Source organism: Penicillium vulpinum, assembly GCF_028829585.1.
Source record: "Penicillium vulpinum strain IBT 29486 chromosome Unknown utg000003l_segment0_segment0, whole genome shotgun sequence".
NCBI lineage: Eukaryota > Fungi > Ascomycota > Eurotiomycetes > Eurotiales > Aspergillaceae > Penicillium > Penicillium vulpinum.
Genome location: NW_026643243.1, coordinates 8,207,580 through 8,231,310, shown reverse-complemented (window position 1 = coordinate 8,231,310; position 23,731 = coordinate 8,207,580). Strand labels below are relative to the sequence as shown.

At 47.7% G+C, this 23,731-nt stretch overlaps 8 protein-coding genes across 8 annotated transcripts; 3 read left to right on the top strand and 5 right to left on the bottom strand.

Annotated features, from left to right (window-relative positions):
* Positions 1-2,636: 2,636 nt before the first annotated feature.
* Positions 2,637-4,243, bottom strand: N7479_008147 (casein kinase I; the record flags this gene model as incomplete). Its single annotated transcript, XM_057255841.1, has 6 exons — positions 2,637-2,641; positions 2,698-3,267; positions 3,326-3,731; positions 3,786-3,934; positions 3,990-4,059; positions 4,115-4,243. The coding sequence occupies 6 exons, from the start codon at positions 4,241-4,243 to the stop codon at positions 2,637-2,639; spliced, it is 1,329 nt and encodes a 442-aa protein (XP_057109703.1).
* Positions 4,244-5,626: 1,383 nt separating this feature from the next.
* On the bottom strand, positions 5,627-7,268 carry rtt106 (putative negative regulator of DNA transposition (Rtt106); the record flags this gene model as incomplete). The annotated part of the gene is made up of 4 exons (XM_057255840.1): positions 5,627-6,195; positions 6,288-6,644; positions 6,735-7,079; positions 7,166-7,268. 4 exons carry the CDS (start codon positions 7,266-7,268, stop codon positions 5,627-5,629), a joined length of 1,374 nt encoding a protein of 457 aa, XP_057109702.1.
* A 297-nt stretch (positions 7,269-7,565) lies between these two features.
* On the bottom strand, positions 7,566-8,749 carry N7479_008145 (mitochondrial 54S ribosomal protein uL24m; the record flags this gene model as incomplete). The annotated part of the gene is made up of 2 exons (XM_057255839.1): positions 7,566-8,249; positions 8,333-8,749. The coding sequence occupies 2 exons, from the start codon at positions 8,747-8,749 to the stop codon at positions 7,566-7,568; spliced, it is 1,101 nt and encodes a 366-aa protein (XP_057109701.1).
* Positions 8,750-11,533: 2,784 nt separating this feature from the next.
* On the top strand, positions 11,534-12,879 carry rho1 (Rho family GTPase RHO1; the record flags this gene model as incomplete). The annotated part of the gene is made up of 6 exons (XM_057255838.1): positions 11,534-11,748; positions 11,937-12,004; positions 12,096-12,123; positions 12,234-12,431; positions 12,522-12,656; positions 12,712-12,879. Exons 2-6 carry the CDS (start codon positions 11,937-11,939, stop codon positions 12,877-12,879), a joined length of 597 nt encoding a protein of 198 aa, XP_057109700.1. The 5' UTR covers positions 11,534-11,748.
* Positions 12,880-13,704: 825 nt separating this feature from the next.
* Positions 13,705-16,404, bottom strand: N7479_008143 (uncharacterized protein; the record flags this gene model as incomplete). The annotated part of the gene is made up of 4 exons (XM_057255837.1): positions 13,705-14,553; positions 14,605-15,855; positions 15,905-15,998; positions 16,055-16,404. The coding sequence occupies 4 exons, from the start codon at positions 16,402-16,404 to the stop codon at positions 13,705-13,707; spliced, it is 2,544 nt and encodes an 847-aa protein (XP_057109699.1).
* An 81-nt stretch (positions 16,405-16,485) lies between these two features.
* N7479_008142 (methionyl-tRNA formyltransferase) lies at positions 16,486-17,839 on the top strand (the record flags this gene model as incomplete). Its single annotated transcript, XM_057255836.1, has 4 exons — positions 16,486-16,744; positions 16,803-16,873; positions 16,921-17,048; positions 17,107-17,839. 4 exons carry the CDS (start codon positions 16,486-16,488, stop codon positions 17,837-17,839), a joined length of 1,191 nt encoding a protein of 396 aa, XP_057109698.1.
* Positions 17,840-17,921: 82 nt separating this feature from the next.
* Positions 17,922-19,224, bottom strand: N7479_008141 (SDR family NAD(P)-dependent oxidoreductase; the record flags this gene model as incomplete). Its single annotated transcript, XM_057255835.1, has 10 exons — positions 17,922-17,938; positions 17,988-18,066; positions 18,131-18,193; positions 18,246-18,334; positions 18,395-18,446; positions 18,515-18,622; positions 18,678-18,740; positions 18,793-18,879; positions 18,959-19,103; positions 19,175-19,224. The coding sequence occupies 10 exons, from the start codon at positions 19,222-19,224 to the stop codon at positions 17,922-17,924; spliced, it is 753 nt and encodes a 250-aa protein (XP_057109697.1).
* Positions 19,225-21,502: 2,278 nt separating this feature from the next.
* Positions 21,503-22,682, top strand: N7479_008140 (glycoside hydrolase family 16 protein; the record flags this gene model as incomplete). Its single annotated transcript, XM_057255834.1, has 3 exons — positions 21,503-21,593; positions 21,641-22,201; positions 22,264-22,682. The coding sequence occupies 3 exons, from the start codon at positions 21,503-21,505 to the stop codon at positions 22,680-22,682; spliced, it is 1,071 nt and encodes a 356-aa protein (XP_057109696.1).
* Positions 22,683-23,731: the final 1,049 nt, after the last annotated feature.

The window sequence follows — 23,731 nt, the reverse complement described above, 5'->3', positions numbered from 1 at the left end:
GCCCTGTCCTCAAGATTCCTCTGCAAGGTGCACCGGATTCGTTCCCGGGGGTCTACGGTTTATCTTTTCAGTTGGGTATGTATTGGGAAATCATACTAGATGCGGATACTCGTCGGTTCTTGGCTGCTTGGCTGTGGTTAGGTGGCTGGTGCATATCCGTATTCTCGCTGCGATTCACTGCGCGTGCAGGTGCATGCCGGTTGTTATTGGTTGCGACTGCGCCATAATATAACGAACTTTTTTTTTCAGTGGGGGGTCGATGGTTATTGGTTGGTTAAGTACGGGGGCGTTGAGGGGGGGATTTGTATATCCGTCCGACTGTGTGAGAAAGGCTTGCTTATTGGGTCATGGGGTTTGTTTGATATCTGTTAGTATTCCCGTATATTGTACCTAGAACCGTTTCTTTCTACATATTGTTGTATATGTTGTATATGCTGTATATGTAAAGGGATGCAAGGTATTGTGATACTTTAGAGTTTACGTCTCTGCAGAGTCTGGGGGATCAACGATCGACGTTAAATATATGTTTTGTTTTTGAAACTGAAATCATATGACGGTTTGACACATTCTTGCTAGGCTCAAGATGGAGATGCCGGAGAGGTTGCGTTGCACTTTACGTTTCGCATGCACGTATTCTGCACTGCTTTCGGGGAAGACCAGACCCTACATGTTGTTTTCAAGGGTTGTCGTCGAGACATACTACGTTGAGCATATAGTAGGATTGTCATAATCTCCGCTGGTCTACTCCACCCTTGAGAAGGTTACTCTGTTGGGTGACTTACGTCATGCTATGACCTGCCACGGACTGGTGATCCTTGCATTAGCGTGTCATGTAGAGCTGCAGAATGGCTACGGGGTGGTGTGGCTGCGCAGTGTTGTTTGGCTATGTTAGTCAAAAGCTTGTGATTGTCAGAGCAGTGGCGAATTGAAGATGTAAATATACCAATAGTATTGGGAAGATGATCATGCGACTGTGGTGTGTTTGTGGCAACGGTGGGATATACATAGACCGAAGGACTAGGGTGAACATGCTATACTGCTACCTCAGTTGTTCTGAAAGTACTTCCAGCTATCGACTTCACATGTAGTCCTATGCTCTACCTGATCTGTGTGGGGCTATATGGTTTTGTAGTACTAGGAGGCAATTGAGAATGCCTATCAAATACTCATTCACCTCCGACTATTCTTGGGAAAAAAAATATATCCCTCAAGCCTGTATAGTATCAACATGATATGACCAAGAGGATCCATGGATATCGATCTACCACAGAAGACCGCCGAAGACCCCTTCTGCCTAGTATATATCTGCAGGATACAGCAATGAAAAAGATAAAGAATATAAACCGATTCATGGCGGTGCCAGCATCTTAAGAGGCATATCCACGAATATAAAGCAAATGATACCGAAACAACTACCTATATTATACTCCTAGACTAGATCAAGAGAGGATATAGAAATGCAACAGCTCTTATTACAGGAAGTATTTATATAGGCCGTACGAATAACCACGGAAGACTGGTAAGAACAAACCAAATGAAAAAAAAAGAAAAATGCTATCTTATGCCACAACTACCGGTAACAAAAACTCGCTTCTGAAATAGAGCAAGAAAAGGAGACGAACAAACAAAAGACGATTATAGACATGGACAGTAGATCTTTGGAACAATCAAAGGGGCAGAGCAGGCGGTTGAAGGGAAGGGGGAAGGGGACGGGGATATATGCAATATGCTCTTCCACCAGGTTCTGCATGCATGCAATAATGAAAAGACCACGCAGTGGAAAGGATTTGTTCTCCCGGATGCACGATATGAGAGGAAATGGCAAGGACGACAGGGCTATGGTAGACGGCCCGAAGGAAATAAAACACCCAAATAGAAACGAGAGTTGCCTGGTATGCTTGTCCAGTTGATGAACAGGACAAACTGAGACCGAGAGCTGTATACCAGAGACACGGACAAGCATGGCCCAAGATCAATCGATTCTGATTGTCAACTCTCACAGCTCGATTCATCATTAATGGCGTATTTGTGTCATTAAGCCTTGCAAATTCTCGTACGGGGGATTGAAGCCATTAATCCATGTTGTTTGTCTCCCGAGCCAGCGCAGGAAACAAAGCCCCAAGGGCGGCGCGCCGCGAATAAATGGCATCAGAGGATCAACCGATGAGTGCCTGCCCATTTGAAAAAAAACCAAAGGGTTGATATTAAACGGTGCACGCCGGATATAGTGACGAGGCGAGGAAGCGAAGTCGAAAACACAAGACAAAAAATCTCACTAGTTCGCCGTTCCGAGCCGTAGCACCATGAAAGAGTGATGAGACGTAACATCAATGAGAGAAAGGTTGTTCCTACCCGCAGTCAAATGTATAGGCTGAAGGATCGAATGGGACAAAAAAAAAAGGAGTATGGCCGGAAGGTGATATAGGCCGAGAAGCACGATTCTTGCTCGGCAAAGCGGCGCTAACCACTTGAACACAAGGCAAGAAAGGAGCGAGAGGTGAAAGTAAACAAGAATAAAAGAAAGAAATCCCATGCAGACCTCCTTAGGCCATTTTATGACATGAAGGGCAGGAATCAGAGCTGAAAGCGTGGCGCGGTAGGTCTAAAAATGCGCCATCGCTTCATTTGACTGGAATTCAACCTGGATCCTGAGATGAGCTGGGTGCTCAAGTGATGCAGTTCAGCCGAGTCACCTACCGCAGCACAGAGCCTTCATCAACTTCTGTGCGAAAGTGGGCGCCGATTCAGGGGTCCCTGGCGCACCGAGTGGCTGTTGGCTACTGAGCCCCGGGTTCCCTGGACTTCCGTTACGACCGGGGAGGTGGGCATTGGAGTTTTGGAACTGTGCCTGGGTTGACGCGGCCGGAGTCGATGCTTCCAATCCGACACTCTGGCGTTTGGCCTGCACGCCGCCGGCGCTTGGGCGATCGCGTGTCTTCCCAGCTCCAACTTTCGCTGGTGAAGGAGGCGGGGGCTGCGCGGCGTTTAAACGGTCGGCTGTCACCCCGGGGCGTTGGCTGCCGCGGAGCTCCCTTGCGTGCAGATCGCGACCGGACGAGCTCTGGTGCTGGTTGTGGAGATGTGCCTGAGAGGAGTAGGACTTGTAGTCCCAGCCCCGTCCGTTGTTGAGCTTCATCCAGTCGTATTCGCCATCCTCAACCTCGCCGGCATTCTTGAGAGCTTGTGTCAAGATATCACGGAGATAATCGTAGTCAGGGGTATCCTCAAACCCAAGGTTACGCACGTAGCTCAGGTACTTGTTAAATTCTTCTGGCCGAGCGATTAGCAGATGAATATAGACATGGATATGAGTGAGATAACATACCTGGATAACTATCGCAGAGATCTTTGATCGCTGTCGTTTGCTTCTTCTCGCCAATCTTCTCGTACTTTTGCTTGTTGGTAGCTGCCTTCAGGCCCTGCCAGGGAAGGCCACCCCTCAAGAAGTACATGAAGACATGACCAAGAGCTTCCAGGTCATCACGCCGAGATTGCTCACGGCCCAGATGTGTGTTGATACTCATGTAACGAGCAGTACCCGACAAAGATTTACGCTCGCGGTAAGGGATGTGTTGCTTGGTCTTGGGATCGCGATATTGCTTGGCCATACCGAAATCAACCACGTGGATAACGTTGGCAGCCTTGGTTGATGGCCGGCCAATGAGGAAGTTGTCTGGCTTGATATCTCGGTAGATGAGGTTCTTCTCGTGAATCGTTTGAACGCGCGAAAGCTAGTCACAGTTAGCCATGGTCCATCTTGCAATTTGAAGCAGGGAAAGACGCACCATTTGCTTGGCTACCATCACAACAGTCTTCGTGGAGAAGCGGCGGTTGCAGTGATCAAAGAGATCCTCCAGAGAAGGACCGAGGAGATCGATAACGAGGATGTTGTGGAGACCCTCCTGTCCGAAATAGTAGACATTGGGAATGCCAGCTGACATGAAGTTAGAAGAGCGCACATCGTATGTTCCTGGATCTGGAATACTTACGGCATCCAACCAGGATCTTATATGTCCGGTACTCATCGCGGAGTTGGGGTGCATCGCTTTTCCGGGGTTCCTGGTTCCAGGTCAGCCAGGGGGCTCGCCGTGACGAAAAGGGGAGGGGAACATACGAATTTGATAGCGACCTGCTGGTTGTTCAGGAGGTTGGTGCCCTCAAAGATGACACCAAAGGATCCTTCACCGATCTTCTTGCCCACGCGGTAGTGGACACCCACTACGTTTGACGACGAGGAGGCCATGGATGCGGGAGTAGGTATTGCGACCCGGAGAAAGTAAACCTTGGATCACGGGGAATGGCTTCAGGGACGTAACACGTGATTGGTGAGTACTATCACTGGGCGCAGTCAGCATACACGAGGTCGGGCAAGGATGAAAGCAAATATTGAAGGGTCCTGTCACATACATCACAACGACCTCTATTTTTTCCGACCGAAGCAGCTCTAACAGGTTCAATGGGGGTCTATTTGCCCAATTGTTGGTGTACCGGTGACGATAAATAGGAGGCAGGGCAGCAGGCGGAATGCACAGTCGGGACAAGATCAAAGGGGCGTAGGGGACGTATAAAGCCGGAACAATCAAAGACAGGCGGAATTGGCAGTGCCGAGGAAGAATTGAGGAGCTCGTGGGTCCTTTTTTTGACGGTCGGGGAGTGACGAGTTGGGGTTGAGGCCGGGGAGATTCTAGACAAGCCAAAGCAAAAGGGTAAAAAAGGGGAAAACAAAATAAGTATGGTACTTCGACCTACTGCGAGTACGAGCCGCACTGAGCAGTGGTTCAAAGATAGACCAGAGGACCTGAGAAGGGGGGAGATGGAGAAGAGAAAGGGAAGCAACACTCTAGGAGAGAGAGAGAGACAGGGAGCGGAGGGTATTGGGTTGGTATTGGTAAAGATGCCCTGAGGGGGTGGACGCAGGAACTGGCGGTCACGAGCGTACAGTAACTGTATGGTAATTTTGGGGTTGGGGGAAATCCTCTACTCCCGTAATGTTCTTTGAGACCTATGAGAGGCCATCGTCTCCATTGTTCTCTCCATACTACTCATATTAAAAGGCTTGCCCTTATTCAATAAAAAGATTAACGAGGAAAAGCCACCAAATTGGTTACTGAATCTTCCTATGTACCTTTGTACCTACTCTGTACCTAACTCAGACCTAACTCAGACCTAACTCAGACCACGGCGCTTCCGCAGCGGCTCAACGTCCAGGGCTGCATTAACCAGGCACCAAAAACATCAGGGATAGGTTTCAGATATGTCTACAAAGTACAGAGACAGATGTAATTTTTTTGTTCAAAAAGAAAAGACAGGGTCTAATCCCATAGAAAATTTGATTCAATTTTCTTTTTTTCTTTTTTTCAGGGGAGAGCTCTTCCCGTCTGGAATTGGTCTGGAATGTGGTTAATCAAATAATATTAGAGTCTTGGCAGGAACCCGGTCTTCTACAAATTGACTCTATACCTAGAAGAGTACTTTATACGATGTACAAGCTTTATGTATATGACATATATCTTGAGCCTCTGATCTTCTGACATGTCTAACGGATAGACTTTACAAAAAGAAGTTCATGGATCTAATCCTATCGTTACATTATAGCAGATATCATGATAAATGGCCCCCGTGTTGCCTAATGGTCGTTGGGGATGTCCTCAGCCTCGCTCCCAAGTTCATTCTCAACCAAACCCATGTCTTCGTCACTGTCCTCACCGGCATCCTCGTCGTCCTCATCATCATCATCTTCTTCACTGCTGGACCCACTGCCTTCACTATCCTCACTGTCAGGGTTGTAGTCTTCCTCCTCTTCGTCTTCTTGATCTTCAAGCTCCCGCTGGGCTTTCTGAAGCTCGCTTTCATCTTCAAGGGTTGTGTCAGGGGCCGGTGCCGCTGCGTCCTCCCCACCAGCTTTATTAACATTGTAGACCTTGGCGCGCCGCGCCTCTGCGAGACTAGCATCTTGGAGACCATGTCGTTTGATGTAAGTGTCGATCCCGGAGAAATTATCCTGGTCGATCATAGAAAATTCGAATTCCTGGATGTCCTCTTCGGACCCATTCGCCGGGCGAGCCATGACATTGAGATTGAATGTCCGCTGGAGAACGGATGTATACGAGACAGAGTCAACAGTAGCGAATGAAAAGAACAGAAGTGGTTTCTTGAATGCAAATAAGATCCCCGTAGACAGAAGGAAGAGGTAGCCTGGCGCAAGCCACAGTATGTTAGAACGATCGGGACCAAAAATCAAACCCACAATTGCTTCCGGTGAAATGGAGATAGGGGATATTACATACCTTCTTTGCTACCGCGGAATGCCTTGACATGGTATGCCTTCTCGCCCTTTCGGTGCGCCTCAGGCATGGCACTGACAAATTGTTTATCATCAGGGCGCACAACATTGGTGTGAGGCATATTCTCATTCAGAATTTTGCGAATAAATGCCTCGGCCGATTCACCGGGACCGTGGCCAAGCTGATCCCCATTTCCTGAGAATGCAGCCTTGGCTGGTCCATCAGCTATCGTAAACACCATAGCTTCGGAGACTGTTGTTCCCTCGGGCGGGGGTGTGATGCCATCCGCATACTCGGGGATGATACAAAAATTGAACTGTTTCTGTGTCTTCTCCGGCACAGGAAGACAAAGCGCATGTCCTAATTTAGTTACAGGTCATGTTAGCAACTCTTCTTTTTTTTTTTTTTTTTTTTTTGAAAAAAATAATTATTTTTCCGGTTCGAACTCACGAATCTTGTCCATAGAAACGCCGAATTCAATCTCTTTTGTAGCCTGATTCCTTGCCCGAAGATACTGATGCCCAGCAGTGATCTCGAGCGTGAGCTTCTTCCTTTGCGGTGTAGAGAACGAAACATCTTGAACATAAAATTGAAGTGGCGCATTGCCATCTTTCAGGTTGACTGACGCCTGCGCAGCCTCCCCTGAGTCTCCATTTTGAAGCTTGCGCTTTTTAGCGGCAGGACCATCAGCAACCGGAGGCCGCGAAGGGAGGGTAGTGTTGGCAGTCCTGGCCAGCAGGCTGGAGGTATATTTCGCAAGATCTTCGAATAGAGGTTTGTGCTGTGGGGTTGTGCCTAAACGATAAAACCCATTGGCGTCGGTCAGTAGGAGGTCGACGGGGTCATCGAATGGGGACGCAGGTGCGTTGTTGGCCACACACCGATCGCATCGTAGACTCGCTTCTTCAGCAGGAGTTCTGTCGCAAATGCCTCCTCAATGGCGGCGATAGGTGCGCCCGTAGAATTAATCGAGGCAAATGCCATGTTTGTCGCGACTGCTTTGGTTCAAGAGAACAGCAGTGCAGGGAGATGAAGGTTAGTCGGAGAATTGGGGGATAAACGTAAGGGTGGACCCGAAGTATCCGCATTGACTGGAACCCTAACGTGGGATCATGTATTGGATATCTACATACTCCTATGAATTCAAAAGATATAATTCCGTAATAACTTTATCGAGAAATAGATATATGAGTGAATGCAAAGCTCCAGACTAGAATACAGTGGTGTGTGTACACAATGCTACAGAAAAAAAACCCCCCTCTGACTTCCACCTTCGCTCAATCAAGCAGCCTGCTTGGACTTTGAAGTCTGGACCTTTGTGAACTTCTTTGGCTTCTGAACCTGTCGTTGGGTTTGGATGTGCTGGTTAATGAAGTTAATGGCGCCCGGGGTTAATATCCCATTCCCGTTGGCATCCAACTTTGCCTTCCTCGCCTCCGCAATTTGAGCAATCCTCAAATTTTTGACATCTGTCTTCGGTGTCATCATGGAGACAGTTTGTCTGTATTCCTTGCGGAGGTCCTCCTTCATCTTCTCTTTCAGGTATTCCGGATCGTGTCGAGTGCGGAATCTGGAGTATTTGTTGCGCAGCTCATCAATGACGGTTGAAGGCATAGGCGGCTGCTCCAGTGTGGGTGTGAATGTGTTGGTCTCAACTGTCATTCGTGTTGTGTCCATGTCACCATCAGTGATGACAGGCGCTTCCTCCATTGGCCAAGGAATTTCGATGTCCAAGCCGGAGACATAGCGAGTGAATCTTGGGAGCTTGCTGTGTTCTTCTCGCTCATGATATGGCCCGGCGGCGTAAGCGTGCTGGACAATGACGTTCTGCATCTTTCCAGTATTTGTGTCTTCCAGCGGAATGACGTGTCGGATATCGTCGAAGGATACGGGGAAGGACTGTGGTTGGGTATCACCTGCGTGTCCCATTCTGTCCTTGGCCCATGGGGGAATGATCACGTCGGCCTAAGCCAGAAACATCAGTGAGCGGTTTGTTTTAGCAACTAAGAGGTTGTTGACCTGGCATGACTGGTCTGCCGGAGACATACCATGTTGATACCCTTGATAAGAACAGTCTCGCTGTCTCGGTTGACCTGCTGGATCACGTTGATCTTTCCCTGGTCCCGTCCACGTACAACACAGACTCGATCACCTTCGGCGAAGAGGACATGCCTCCGTTGTTCCTGCTTAGGGAGGCGCGGCGGGTGCAAGACGGAAGCATCCTGACCACCATATGTTGTGCTCTGCAGACCGGAGTCTCGCATAGGTGCAAGAGGCCCCTTTTCCCAATCCTCCCAGCGGTTCTTTCGAGCTTCTTGGAATTGAGTAGACAGTGCGCCGCCGTAGTCCTTTCGCGCCCGCCGAATCCCAACACGCTCCAACAATTCCTGTCGTTCATGAGCTTTGGTGGTCCTTTTAAGAGCCTGCTTCCGGGCTGTAGCTGTCCGCTGGATAACTCTCTGCATATTGGGTGTTGTGGTCCAGCAATGGCCGAACGTTGTCTCTGCCTCAGAATCCCCGAATTGCGGATCGAAAATTGAAGATGGCCGACGGTCCACGTGACCATAATAGTATATGTATTATGTCAGCGCCAGCCCGCCCCGCCTGTACCTAAACATAAAGTAGTTGTACTGAGACCCTCGTTCTTTGTAACTACATGCTAGTCGGTGATTCAAATGCCACCTTTATTGCTCTCTTTGGAATTTAGTTATAAGTCACTCTTTCTATTTGCAGAAGGAATATACTTCCATGGAAAAGTGACAAAGGCTGGGAACGATTGATACTCCAACAAAGCCAACAAATGCAAATAAAAGCTAATCTCAATAAAACCTGGGATTTACGGATATATTTGTGTATAACAAAGTTTTAGGTATAGCTCACAGTTCACACTCGAAGTTCCAGGGCCATAATCCACATAGAAAGTGCCTAGAGGTGAAATCAATGCCATCGTGGTATCAAAAAGATATTCGGGGAATACCATGATTAAAGGTCTATATCTAAGGATTTGGAGACCCATAAGAGCCCTTGAACAGCGACACTCGACAATCCGTGGAGCCATGTGTGTTTGGGACCTGATTTTTCGTACCGGTACATGTATGCAAAATGATGTGTGTGGCGGCCACTTACCACCAGAGCTCATTTGGTTTTCGAATGTCGATGAGAGGAATCCACTTATCTGCAACCATCCTCGGAGAATCAAGAAACACAAGCATGAGTTGTGAGATACGCATGCACACCGATGCCACGTAGTTTGAGATCATTGCTGGATGCCTGCTTCATCACCGCAAACCCTAGGAGACCATAGAAGGCCGGCACAAATGCAGCATCGTAGCTTTAGGAGTGATATCATGTAAAGCTTGAATAATGTCTTTGAGAGGCTGATGAAATTATGAAGGTGGGCATAAGAACAGAACACTTGACTTCGCGATTCTTCTTGGGCGCAAGAGAAGTCGGTCAAAAAGTAGACACCGGGGATGTACTTGTCGTAGTGGTGTGTTGTATCATAGGTATACATATATGTAGTTGAGATCTACGGGTATCCCAGAATGATGAGTGGTCGAGAGTGGCAAAAGCCATACTCATCCATATCGAACGTTCATAGTGTACATGTATGGTAGAGCGTCGTAGCATGGCGTTGGGATATGGAACTGGATTGGAAAGACCCTTTTGTGAGTGGTATTTGCTCATGCATATTTTGCTTTCGATACTTGTCCCCAAGCTGCCTCAACCTTGTTTCTAGTCAAATCTGTTTCGAGATGGGGAAGGAAATCTCTCCTAGAGTTGCATTTGTATGTTGAATCGATCGTCGAGTTCCACACCAATCGAAATTGCGAGATTGATCCATTTTTAGTGGCCAATGAACAAAGACAGACAAATTTAGACAAATTTTCTGTGTAGATCTAAATTTGTCTGTGAAGATTATGTTGGCGCTGAACCATTGAAGCGCTAAAGTGTTCACATTGAACTTCAAGGATTATGCTCTCATAATTTTTTTCTGATTTTCCGACGGAACAACTTAACGGCCTGTGGCTCGTGGGCGCAAGCTCCAGGATTTGGCCCCTGTTTACTATTTTTAGCCGGCGCAACGCAATCATTGGAGCTGGCAATATATCAGCTCCACTTTCAAAACAGCTGCCTCAAGAATGTTGTGAAGCTATGTAAGCTCAAACCAAGCGAAGGGGGTAATGTTTTGATGATCTGGTTGAATTAGAAATTTAAAGATTCCGCAATTTGATTTGTTGAACGGATTGACATATTCAAGTTACTTGGGTCCCCCCTGGATACGGTAGCAAATGAGACAGAGTTTGCCAGCAGAGAGCATGAGAGAGGGTTGGAAAACTCCACCTACAACTTAGTCAGTACATACAGAGAGCTCCCGCGGAACGTCAGAGGACCTGAGATGCAGCGAACTATGGGAATGATCTTCACTGGTCCAGTTGAGCATTTTGGGTGAAATTATCTGTACAGCGTAGCTCTGAAGGCAGCCACGTAAGAGCATTGCCCTTACCTAGAAGCCCACGCATCGCAGTAGGTAAGTACATCATACATGAAATTTGAGGACGTGGAGCTAATAAATTTTTGTGGTGAATGTTGCTGGATAGGTACCTTGGGATTTCCATCGAATGTACGGAGTAGGTTTTAGGTGATCATTGAATGAATGGACCTGAGTTGGGTTTTCTCAACCTTAGAAAGAGAACAAATTACTAATTGAAGATCTCCATAACCTTTGAAAGCCAGAGAGTATGAGTGAAATCCGGGGCAGATAGAACTCTGAGAGAACTCATATCACATTATGCTCATTGTATCAGATACATGCATAGCCACTGGTGGCTGTGCTGGCTGTGCTGGCTGTGTGGGCAACAAAGCGACCAAGTGGGCCAGACGATGTGGATGGAGCGGGTTGTTTTGGGGGCCTCAGCCACACATACCTTGGGCTGTGTACGTATTAATGTTTTCTGTTCCTCTCAAAAGGGGAGAAAGGTATAAGCCACAGTATGTAAAAAAAAGGGCAGCCTGAAACTCAGGGGGTACACTGGGGTATGTGTGTGCTCGTGTGTGTTGGCACAAATAGTTACAAAGTGAAGGTAACACTTATGTACACATGCATACCAATACCAAAACTTGTACAACCTTCTTGAGTACCTTTAAGGCTGCCACATACGCAAGTCGATACCTCTTCTAGGCCTTCCAAGTTTTGCACGAAGGAACTCCAAGGAGAAAAGCCACAATACCGGTACACCCACTGGCAACAACAAATACCCGTATACTGCCACCGCCCTCCGTTGTCTGGCCTGGTCTTCTATCTTTCTCTCCTCCACCTCCAAATCATCATTCCATCGTCTTTTTTTCATCGCTTCCCATCGGAAATACCTACTCCATCTTACTCATTTCCCTAGAGCTATTGCTGCTGGTACTAGCTGATTTACTGCATTAAGTCTACCACACCGTTGCGCCTTTGAACACTGTATGGGATCACCCTTTTCCTTTCCCCCCTCCTAGTGAGCGCCTGACTTGGCCTTTTCTTCTTGATCATCTGGCTCTGTGATCCCCTCGTGCCTATTGAAACTCTTCCCTCTTGGAACTTTAGGACTTGCGGGGCTACCTGGTCCTTTCCTGCTTATTTGCCCCTATACTGACTTGTTCCTTATCAAGATGGCCGAGATCCGTCGCAAGCTCGTCATCGTCGGCGATGGTGCCTGCGGTAAGACCTGTCTGCTCATGTGAGTACTGCAAGTGGCTCTTTTATCGAGGGCGCTTCCCCCAAACTCTGCATTCACTTTTCTGGTTCGGCGGCCTGACTGAATTTCACAGTGTTTTCTCTAAGGGCACCTTCCCCGAGGTAAGCTCCTATCCATCCTCGAAACTCCGATTCCCGAAATCACATTCCTTTCGGAATATCCGCCGGGGAAGAATAATTCATGATGGATAATCTGACCTTGCTTCCGTCAGGTCTACGTCCCCACAGTCTTCGAGAACTATGTTGCCGATGTCGAGGTTGATAACAAGCACGTTGAGCTCGCTCTTTGGGATACTGCTGGCCAGGAAGATTACGACCGTCTCCGTCCTCTCTCATACCCCGACTCACATGTGATTCTGATCTGTTTCGCTGTGGACTCACCCGATTCGCTCGACAACGTCCAGGAGAAGGTGGGTGTCTCATCTCTAATCGACTGCACAACCCCAAGCAAAGAAATGTTGGGGTTTGAAATAGACTGAAGTGCTGACGTACTACAATAGTGGATTTCCGAGGTTCTGCACTTCTGCCAGGGTCTCCCTATTATCCTCGTCGGCTGCAAGAAGGATCTTCGCGACGACCGCAAGACTATTGATGAGCTTGCTAAGACCTCTCAGCGCCCCGTCTCGCAAGAACAGGTACGCTCTCGCGATCGCATGGTATATCTAATCATAAGCTAATTTATAACTACAGGGTGAGGAAGTCCGTAAGAAGATCGGCGCCTACAAGTATCTCGAGTGCTCTGCTCGCACCAACGAGGGTGTCCGTGAAGTTTTCGAGGCTGCTACTCGTGCTGCTCTCCTGAAGGCCGTTAAGGGCAAGGGAGGCCGCAAGAGTGGCAAGGGTTGCCTGATTCTGTAAACGAACCAATTGTTGAGGTGGTCTCGCTCGAGCAGAGATCATATGTATGAGAGCCTCCACGATAAACAATTGGTGACGTTATTCTCGGAAAGGAGGAGGGCTTCATGGCCTGCATGCGAAATTGTGGATAATATCGAATCCGGGCACCCGAATCGTGGAGGTTTCCCCCCACAATTCAGCTGGTCGACCTTGTGTTTTTCTTTTGCCTTTATTTGCAGAATTTGTCTAGGGAGGCGTTGTCTTCATCATAACCCTGTGGGCTTTTCTTTTTCTTTTCCTCTCGTTCCGACACCGTGAATTTTGAAATGCCAAACTGCCGTGTTGAGATGGCAACTATAAACATACCTGAAAAGAACTGAAAAAAAGACCCCGGACTTCGAACGATCAGGAAATGAAGAAGGGAAAGCCATTCAGTGTAGCACCGGTTGTGCAATTTGGTCAACGCCGTGACTCGCCTTCCCTGGTCGAGTTCCCCTTGTGTCATAGATTCTTGTCCCTGCGGTTATCTCCCCATACGCGAAGAGCTTGATTCGGCTTTTATTGTTTTCTCTCCCTCCTTTATTACATTTGTTTTTATGTTACAGCTCATGCATGGTACTGTCTATTTGATCTGATACGTGTACCTTATCAGGCTTAATCCTGCGGTGTAGTAGTGTGTCCGTAAGGCTGTAAGTATTTCAATAGTTCCAACTACTATGTAGAGTATTTTGATAATTTCTATACCCAAGTTCAAACATTGTGGTTTGTAGTGTCGGATTATGTACCTATTTGCAGATACATAGAAACCCACAACTCTACACTCCACTTCACCAAGCCCCATCTCAACTACCGATTCAAGCTCAGCAGACCCTCAATATAGCGTCTAGCATCCATACCAAGGCCTTCAACCAGCTTCGACGGCGCCATATCCGTAGTACGGGACAATCCCGTCAATCCAGCGGAAGGAGACGCGCCACCTAGATCACGGAAGAAGCGAGCGCTATTGCTGACACGGCCATGGTTTGCCGGGGAGATGTAGTCGCTCGCTTTTCGGATGAGGAAGGCCTCCTGAGGCAGGGGAGCAGATGGCGCTTGTGACTGCTTCGCGGGGGAGGAGTCGTCGTTGTTGGTCATGGATGAAAGGGCAGTGGAGGAAGGCGTGGTGGACAGCGCAGTTGGAGTTTGGGCTGTGCTGTGTGGGATGCGGACCCAGACGACCCACCATCCGCGCTGGGTTTTGCTTGTGCGTTCGAGCTCTTGCGGGCGGGAGCGCGTGTCTGTGTACGTTGATAGGAGACGGTGGTGGATTGCTATGCTCTCAACGCGGGACCAGGGTGGTGGGGTTGATGATAGGGAGAGAGAGGGGGACGGGGTGCGGGCTGGTGAGTTGATTGGTTGGGTGGAGGGGGAGCTGATGTTCATGCTGGGGATGTTAGGGATAGAGGAGCGGATGGTTAGGTTGAATGGGTCGTAGACTAGATCGTAAACTGGCTGGGTTCGAGTGGAGAACCGTTTATTAGGATCTGGGGAGGTCTCGGACATGGCGATTCGAGAGGCTGCCATTGTTGGGGATGTTGATAATAGAAGGGGTTTCTGAAGAGGACCAAGTTGGTGATGCATGCTTGAGTATAGTGACGGTGATGATAATGCTGGTGTTTGAGGATCAAAGAGGAATGTAAACATGAATGGTTGATGCTGGGATGGTGTATTAGCGAGCTGGTTCGTATGGAATAAGAAACCACATACCACATATATCACAACTTGGAGCTTTCTCGCAGTGGTATCTGCCAGGTGGACATGTAGAGTTCTATTCACTATCCGAGTCTTGGGTTTGCTGTTCTCGGATTCGGGCTCTGGGCTTCTCTCTTCTAAATCATCCAATTTTTCCAGATCATCACGAGGTCCAAGAACAAAATGACCCGATGGACTGTTCCTCGTACTGCTTCGATCTTTTGCGCCGGTCTGGGGCGATTTGACAGCACTGATAGGCTGATTCTTTGGGGTTGAGGTGTTTGAATGGGGATCATCGCGCGTTGGAGTAGAACTTTCAGGCGGCGTAGATGTCGACTTTGGAGAGAAACTCCAAGAGGAGCCGTATCCAAGAGTGAGGTATTTCATAACCGCCTCTGTTGGGAACCCTAGATTCTCGCTCTTTTGCTCAGTGCGAAGTGGCGATGCCTCATTTCTTGTTCCTGCTTGATTCTCCCTAACGACGTCCGGGATTGGCTGGGGTGCTGCCATTATGAGCGGGCGAGGTATGCCTGGCTTAAATTTGCGATCTGGAGTGAAGGGCGGAGGGGCATCTTCCGAAATTTGCCTTCCACGCTGCTTTCGTGGTTTACGGCGACGCAGCGAGGTTGGGTCCCGCCCAACTCCATATGCAGCATCTCCAAACCGATAAATGCATTGCATCCAATGTGACACATGCGCCAATGAGTGCCTAGAAAGAGCACCGATACCAGTAAATATGACACCATCGGATGGTCGAGGATCATTATCGGCCCCAAGCCATCGACTTGGGTCATTTGATCCCGAAGCAGGAGACCCCTCGAACTGTGGGGACGGGTCCCCAAACCTGGAGACAACCAAGTCCACCAATCCGTCTGTCCTTGTCACGAAGTCTTCAAGCACTTCTCTTTCCCCGCTGCCCCACTCCTCCTCCCCAACGCCGATCCCCAACTCCCCTCCCGCAGAGAGTTTGATGCCATTATAGATATCGACAATTGGGTTTCCGGTCAACAGAAGCTCCCAATTCCACGCAAATTTCTCCCAGAAACGCTCAAGAAATAGACAAAATGTGGACCTGCCGACTTGATGCAGGATATCGTATAATTTGAAGTCGTGATGCAGGAGGAATTCCGAATGGGCGCGACGTAATTGCTGGATCAGTAGAGGTGGGGGTGCCATCTCTCGCGACGAATAATAGAATGCCGGAGAGTCGGGGGATGAAGAGGATCTTTGCGGTGGATCGGCGGGAATTCGAGTCAGGTCGATAGACTGGCTTAACATGAGCTTTGTGATCTGTGTCGTTATCTTCATCACTTACGGCAACAATCCACCAGTCCTTCTCCAACTCAAGCAGAACCAGCTGCGCTTTGTCTGTTTCAACATATTCCAGTGTCTTTCCGGCGGAGAAGTTACTATGGATCAAGCAAGATTAGATTAGTTCATTTGCGGGGGTTGCGGGGATGCGTACCTAGCAAAGTTGACCATGCCCTGCGCCAGACCTATTTGGCGCAATCTCTCATTCTCTTCATCCTCAATACATTTTTTTGCTTCAACTTCTGCCGTGGAGCCATCGATGCGCCGCGCATGGCTCGATTTCGAAGTATAGAACACGATCTGGTCCGCTATCGTCTCGTCGGTAGGTCCGAGGGCCGGGTTATAGATGGCAAGGTACGAAAGTTGGGCTGGAATTACTGAATCATGATCGCTTTCAGGCATCGCATAGTTGGATGGCGTCTGCAGGTCGCACCAGACAGGCAACAGCAGTAATGGTTGAAAGACAAATGCATCTGAAGTGGGATCTGGGGTGGATGTTGACATCACGTGCGTGTTTTATCGATAAGCTACTATGGAAGCTTCAACTTTGTCCTTTCCAACTTCTAGCAATTAACTGTCAAAATCATGTGGATTATTCCAGGTCCAGGGAGCCTGCGTCTCTGCAAGAGATCTTTGATACCCCGAGGGCTTGCCTTCAGGTCATATGCTACCAAGACCTCTGATCCGCTCCGCATTCTCTTTTGCGGCTCTGATGAATTCAGTATCGCCCACTTGAAAGCTCTCCATGCTTATCATTTGAAACAACCGGAGCGTATTTCCTCCATTGACGTTGTCTGTAGGCCCGGAAAGAGAGTTGGACGAGGGCTGAAGCAGGTTCGAGAAGGTTAGCTTCATTTTACGCTTCCTTGAACGGCCATGTTTTCTAATTGGCTTGCCCTCAGTTCCACTCAAAGCGGCCGCATCTGGTCTCTCTCTTCCGATCCACGAGATTGATACCTTCACTGGATGGACGGTAATGCCAAAACTCAACCCAAGTGGTACTTTCGCTGACTGTGCTAGCCCCCGACCTCCCCGAACGGTCATATAAACTTGGTGATTGCTGTCTCATTTGGACTTCTTGTTCCGCCGCGCATATTGAATGGTGCCAAGTATGGAGGCTTGAATGTACACCCCTCGTTACTACCAAAGTATGTGGTTGTTACATGTTCAGTATCGAGGAGTAAGACGATTGACCTGATTGATTAGCTTCCGTGGTCCTGCACCGCTTCATCATACTCTTCTTGCCGGCCAGACCACCACTGGCGTGACGGTACAGACCTTGCATCCAAAGCACTTTGATCACGGAGTAATATTATCACAAACGCCAGCTCCCGGCTTCGACATCCCCAATCCAGATTCATGCACCGTTCCCGAGCTGGTGGATTTCGTTGCACCGAAAGGAGCACAAATGCTCGTGGAAAGCATCGAAAAGGGACTATTCGTCCCTCCTATTACAAATGCTGGTGCTGAACAAACCGGAAAATTGAAACATGCCCCCAAAATCACACCAGAGGACCGGCATATCAATTGGGCAAATTGGACCCTGGCAGATATCAACAGACGTAACCGAGTGATTGGACCACTCTGGAGCAAGGCCCTATGTGCGAGCAATGCTGTAGATGGGACTATATCATTCCAACAGAAACGGGTCATTCTCACAGATATCGAGGAGGTCGACCCGCCTAAGGGATGTGATTCGTTCTCAATACTCCCGGGACTACCGTTTACAAATGCCTCCCACCCTGTTGAGCCAAAGAAGTCGCGGCAGCTATACGTTTTTACTGCTGACGGCAAGGTTCTGCGCATCAACCGAATGAAAGTGGAAGGCGAACAAGATGCAGAGGGCCTGCGAGCTGCTATCAAAGCTCACATGTTCGGTGATCGAGCATTCCAATATGAAGGTCGGGACCTGACTCCCTTCCGCAACTCTCTTGTATAATAAATATACATATATAGTGGAGTTATGTGTACTATAGGTAATCTCTGTTATAACCAGTTCGACTAATTTCCGTTCCTCATTTCTACGCGAAGCCAGAATCTAAAAATTTGTCAGCTTCAACCAAACCCGCAGGATCTGACAGCCATACCAATTCTAACTGTTTGTCCAGTGATAGAAGTGTTCTTGGCTAATGTAACAAACATGTCCGCACAGTCTTCAACATCGGGCTGTAGTTGGATTTGTTAGCACCCAAGGGTTCCTTCGAAGGTTGAGGATACCAGGATTGCTTACCGCTCGCTTGAGTGTTGTTGCGTTAGTCCAGGACTCGATTTTCTCGGGCGAGAAGCGTTGACCCTGGGATATTCTCAGTATTCATCAATGCTAGCGTCGAGCATGTGCGACTTACCCATTCAGTGAGCAATAGACCAGGAAGAATAGCATTGACGCGAACTTTCGCTCCTTGGCTCTTAGCAAGACACTTCATGAGATGGATAGCTGGGTGATACAGTCAGTAATCAATAATCAGCTAGCGTGGGTTTAGGAATGAAAGCATACATGCTGCTTTCGAGACAGCGTACGGCAAGCTGCTGCCACCTGCCAGGACACCCTAGAAAAGACCCCGTAATCAGCATTTCAATTTTTTCATAGTAGTGGACAGTTGTTTTGGTAGCTTACCGCAGTTGAGGCTGTGATGAGAAACACACCACCTTCAGGATTCGCATTGAAAGTGGGCAAAGCTGCCTTGAACAGGTGGAAGCTGCTCTTGACATTAACCGACCAGCACTGATCTAATAGTCAGTCAAACCAAAACTTCCACCAAAGAGTGCATATTCAATACCTTATCCCAGTCATCGTCGTCCATGGCATCAAGATCGCCGAAATTGGTCATTTTTGTCCATCCCTTCCCATATATCAGCATTGTGCATCCCTCTTGGTCTGCTCGTATAACTCACGGCGTTGGAGATAATAATATCCAAACCACCCAGTTTCTCAATTGTGGTTTTGACGGCGTTGATACAGTCATCTTTGACTCCAGCGTCCTATTTCCGAGTGCAAGATCATGTCAGCGGATCAACTATAGACAAAATAGCTTATGTGCCTTGGATTTGAGTGTCTTACACCTTGGATAACCACAGTCTTTACACCATATTTGCTTGCAATGTCCGAGGCAAGCTTATCCGCAGCAGCCTTGTTGGACATATAGTTGATAGCAACATTGCTTCCCTCAGAGGCAAATTTCTCGGCTGAAATGGCACCTAGCCCGCTGTTAAATGAGATTAGCTTTGATTATCATAGCATATTGCTCCAACCTTGGAAATGAAGTATGTTTCTTACCGAGAGCCACCGGTGATCAAAACATTGCGACCCGACAAAGAGTAGGGCATGGCGAGTAGAATTTTTAGATTAAGTATTTGTTTCAAAGAGGAGGGACAGATTGAAATAAAAGAGTTGAAGAAAGGTCCGATGCGGGGTAGAATCGATCAAAGTATTTACATATATTCCGCACTCCTAGTATAACCGCATTTAGTCGATGTGAATGTAGGGATATAGGTACTATCTAGTCATTTTGTACGGCAGATCGCATCACGGAAATTATCTTTATATCTTTTAGTTTTTGCCAAAGAGTCGACCTCTACCACCAACGTCCATAGCTTCAGCTACAAAAGACATGCCAAGGAAGACGATAACAGTATATATACTGGTGCTCTGGAAAAATATCTATATTAAAGAGAAAGAAACTATATATCGAGACCAGAGACAGGCTGAGAGCAAACAATAAAGGCCACATGCCCTTCAAACAAGGACCTACTATTCCACAACTCCCTAAACCGACTACCCGCCTCGTCAATCAATTACCTCGGCTAGCCCTTCCACGGGCCTATCTTAATCTCATCATAATCCACAACTATGCCGAGCCTATAGCTAAGCCCCCCGGCACTTAGTCCCGCTATAAATCTCCCGCGATTAGGCACTAAGGAATATAACGCTATTATCTCGAATGCCGCCTAGCACTCCTCGTCCGCGATATAAATAGATGAAGGGTTTTTCCGAAAGCTTTGCTGTCGAGGAAGGATATTAGGCTCGCAGTAATACGCCGGCGCAAGGTACACTGCCTTGCCAACGCGGCCGAGAAGGGACGCTAATGCGTATGTACGAACTTGCTTTTTTCCCCAGTAATACCAATACTAGTGATCATTAATAATCGATTGTTAATATGCAGCTTACGGCCTTTTTCGTATTTAATTCCATGTATTTGTTTGAAAGAATACCATATTTATTACTCGTGGCGTGCATGCAGTAGCGTCCCTTCTCGGCCGGGCTGGCAAGGCAGTGTAGAGCGGTCGATCGTTAGGAGTGAGATATTATTGATATTGCGTTCATCGACGGTGTTACCTGTTCCTACAATACACTTTAGTATTTTCTATAATGTTCCCTGGAGCCTGTTTATAATCTGGGCCACTTTGACGTTATCACGGCAAAGGTAGCCTGATATACCGCATGAAATTTGTTTCTGGTCATGCAGGGGTCTAAATGCGATCACTCGACAAAACTTGTACCGGTTCTTTAAGCCCAGAAACAAGTTCTTTGTCTACGTAGCTACTGAGAGATAATGGGACCCACAGTTTTCGAAGTTTCTATTCGTCGCCCGGCAGATCGCCCTTACATCGATCGTCTACGGAGTACATCGATCAGTGGCTTAATGTTGAGGCCTCGACCAGCCTCTGCTATCTGCGTCTAGGCAGAGTGCACACTAAATACTCCGTAGAAATTACAGATATTGCAAGGTTAGTCAGAGTTAGTCGTTAAAGTCATATCATTTATAGGTTAGAACAAATGGGCAGATGTCTGCCCAATGGTAGGCAGCCCTGGCCCGAACATTAGAATCATGACTATTGATTAGTACTACTAGTACACATATGCCAAGGTTAATTGTTTCGGATAGAAGATCAGTACTACGTACTCCGTATGAATTTATATGATGAAGAGAAGATCTTTTATATGAGATCACATCTCTAATAATAAGTGTAAGTAAAGTGGGAGGCTGGGAGTTGTGGGGTCTTAATATATATGTGTGCTCTGCCAAACCTATTATTTTGCTTGTGCCTTGCCGCTTTTTCTTGGTTTTTTAGGTAGACATTCTTTTTCATATGTATGAGTATCGACGGAGTACTCCGTACTCCGTATATATTCGCGACGAAGACATCTATTCAAATATGCTCTGTATCACATACCCAGAATAGCCATTGTATATGCACATATACTCAGACTGATACAAATTGGCATCTAGACTGCACACCCGTAGAGTGAACGGGGGACTACATGGAAATGACTACTCCGTACATGTAAACTCCATGGAACAACGTGGCGTAGCTGTCTACTTCGTTGTCTGTACATTCTCGATCGGGATGCAATGTTATTGGTCCAATGACAGCCCGGGACCCACGGATCGACCGAAAACAGAAACAACTAAAACAGAGGAGGCTGGCACCTTCCCTTACCGTTTGTTTATTCCATTGGGTTGAAATCTCCCTTCCTCTTCTTTCTCTTCTTTCCTGATTCCTCACCTTTTACCCCTTTCATATCACATTCAACTTCATCATTGCATAATAGTTGGAAATTACGTATTGGAGATAACATATAACTTACTCTACTTGGCCCACCATGCGATTCTTTGTTGGTGCGGCGCTGGGCCTGCTGTCTTCCACGTTAGTCGCGGCCCAAACTTATACCGATTGCAATCCGACACAGAGATGTAAGTTTCACCATCGCCGTTGTTGACAGAGCACTAACAGCCACCAGCGTGTCCTGCTGATCCTGCATTTGGCCAATCCGACAAGACATTTGATTTCACAAGTGGCGCGGCTAATGCTTTCAAGTCAACTGGAGCCGTCACATATGACCAAACGAATGGTGCAACCTTCACTGTTTCGAAGCAGGGTGATGGCCCGCTAATTCAGTCCGGCTGGTACATCATGTTCGGCCGCGTGGAATTTACTATCAAGGCAGCACCAGGGACGGGAATCGTGAGCAGTGCAGTTCTACAGTCGGACGATTTGGACGAAATTGACTGGGAGTGGCTGGGCGGAAACAACGCTCAAGTACAGACCAATTACTTCGGAAAAGGAGACACAACCTCATTCAGCCGTGGCGCCTTCCACGACAATTCTGGAAACCACGATGACTTCCACACTTTCTCTATCGACTGGACCAGCAGCCAGATTGTGTGGGCAATTGACGGCAAGACTGTTCGTGTTCTCACTCCCGAGACGGCAGACACCAACCAGTACCCGCAAAGCCCGATGATGATCAAGGTTGGTGTGTGGGCTGGCGGTGATTCGAACAATGCCCAGGGCACTATTGGTGAGTGGAAAAGTCCTGAAAATTACTCTCCGCGTGCTTGCTGACAGTTTGTGTTTGTGCAGATTGGGCTGGTGGCCTAACAGACTATAGCCAAGGTCCCTTCATGATGTATATGAAGTCAATGATGGTGACTGATTATTCCACTGGAACCTCGTACAGGTATGGTGACCAAAGTGGCTCATGGCAGTCGATTATCGCGGAGGGAGGCCAGGTCAATGGAAACAAGGGCGCCGAGCCCAAGTCGACCGAGCCTGCACCTGCAATTACTGCAACTATCGACAGCGTCCCAGTTCCCTGGAGTGGAACCCACAAAGAAACCTCAACCTGGGTCACCCCAAATGTCTGGCCCTGGGTGGCGTCCGAAAGCCCCACGGCCGCGTCAACAGGATACCAGTATGACTGGGAATCCAGCTCTGGCCACAACAGGCCACTGGGTGGAGGCTCAATGAGTGAGCAATCCCCTGAATCCCTTTTCGATTAAATTTCCCCGTTAACATGGAATATCTTACTCCACAGTCTACCTTCCGCTTTATGTCAGCAGCATCGCCTTTTTCTTCGGCTGCCTTTTCCCGCTCTGGCGTTGAGACTTCGCGAGAAATCTCGACTTGATTGACGAGGAGAACCGCACGTTCGACAATACCCACTACTGCCTACCATTACTTCTGTTAATACGCTCATTCGACAGACTACAGCCGCAGCTTTCGGTTCTCATATTGCTTCATCGGTGAGCAGTGCGAATAGCCAGCTCCTGCCATGGCATGTGTCTTGTGTGCTCTCTTTGGTCGTGTTTTTGCATCGCGTTTAACGCACCTGCGTTTGTATTATTATTGATGACTTCATCGGACCTGGCGTTGGCTTATTCTTATTGGAGATGACACATGAGCGATGACTTGAATGGCTCACGAAATAGCCACAGCGTTTGGGCGCTTAGAGGCACCTTGTATTCTTGTTTACACTTTACCTTTATCATTCATAGACGTCAAACTGGAATATCCATTTGATTGGACACGCGTGTCCTACATATATAACGACCCTTGTTGCATCCATAGGTAGCTTATTGGACTACCCATAGTCTGGTCGTTAATCAAAAGCCCTATTTTCTATACACATGTCTCTCATATCTACTCCATTCATACAAATAGCTTCAACTTCCACTACGTAAATTTCCAAACCTAGTACAAAGTGTGGTATACACAATTGTTGGAGCGATGATAGAAAGAGAAGTAAGTCATATCTATAGCAAGATATTGCGATCAGAATAGCTCTCGTCTGATGTTCCGGTACCAGAATAGTAACAACTGCTTAAGTTTGGTACACTACATGTATATATTGACAGGATCATGGCATTGAGATATTGAATCGCAACATTAAAATACCTCAGTCAACTGTAAGCATTTCGAACAAACATTAGAAGGCATAAATTAGGACATCACGAAGATTAAGTAAGGGAAAAGAGAGTGTTTTCTATATAAGAAGAGAAAAATAACTAATACCCGACATGCTGCTCAGAATAGGACTAGGAGATAACTA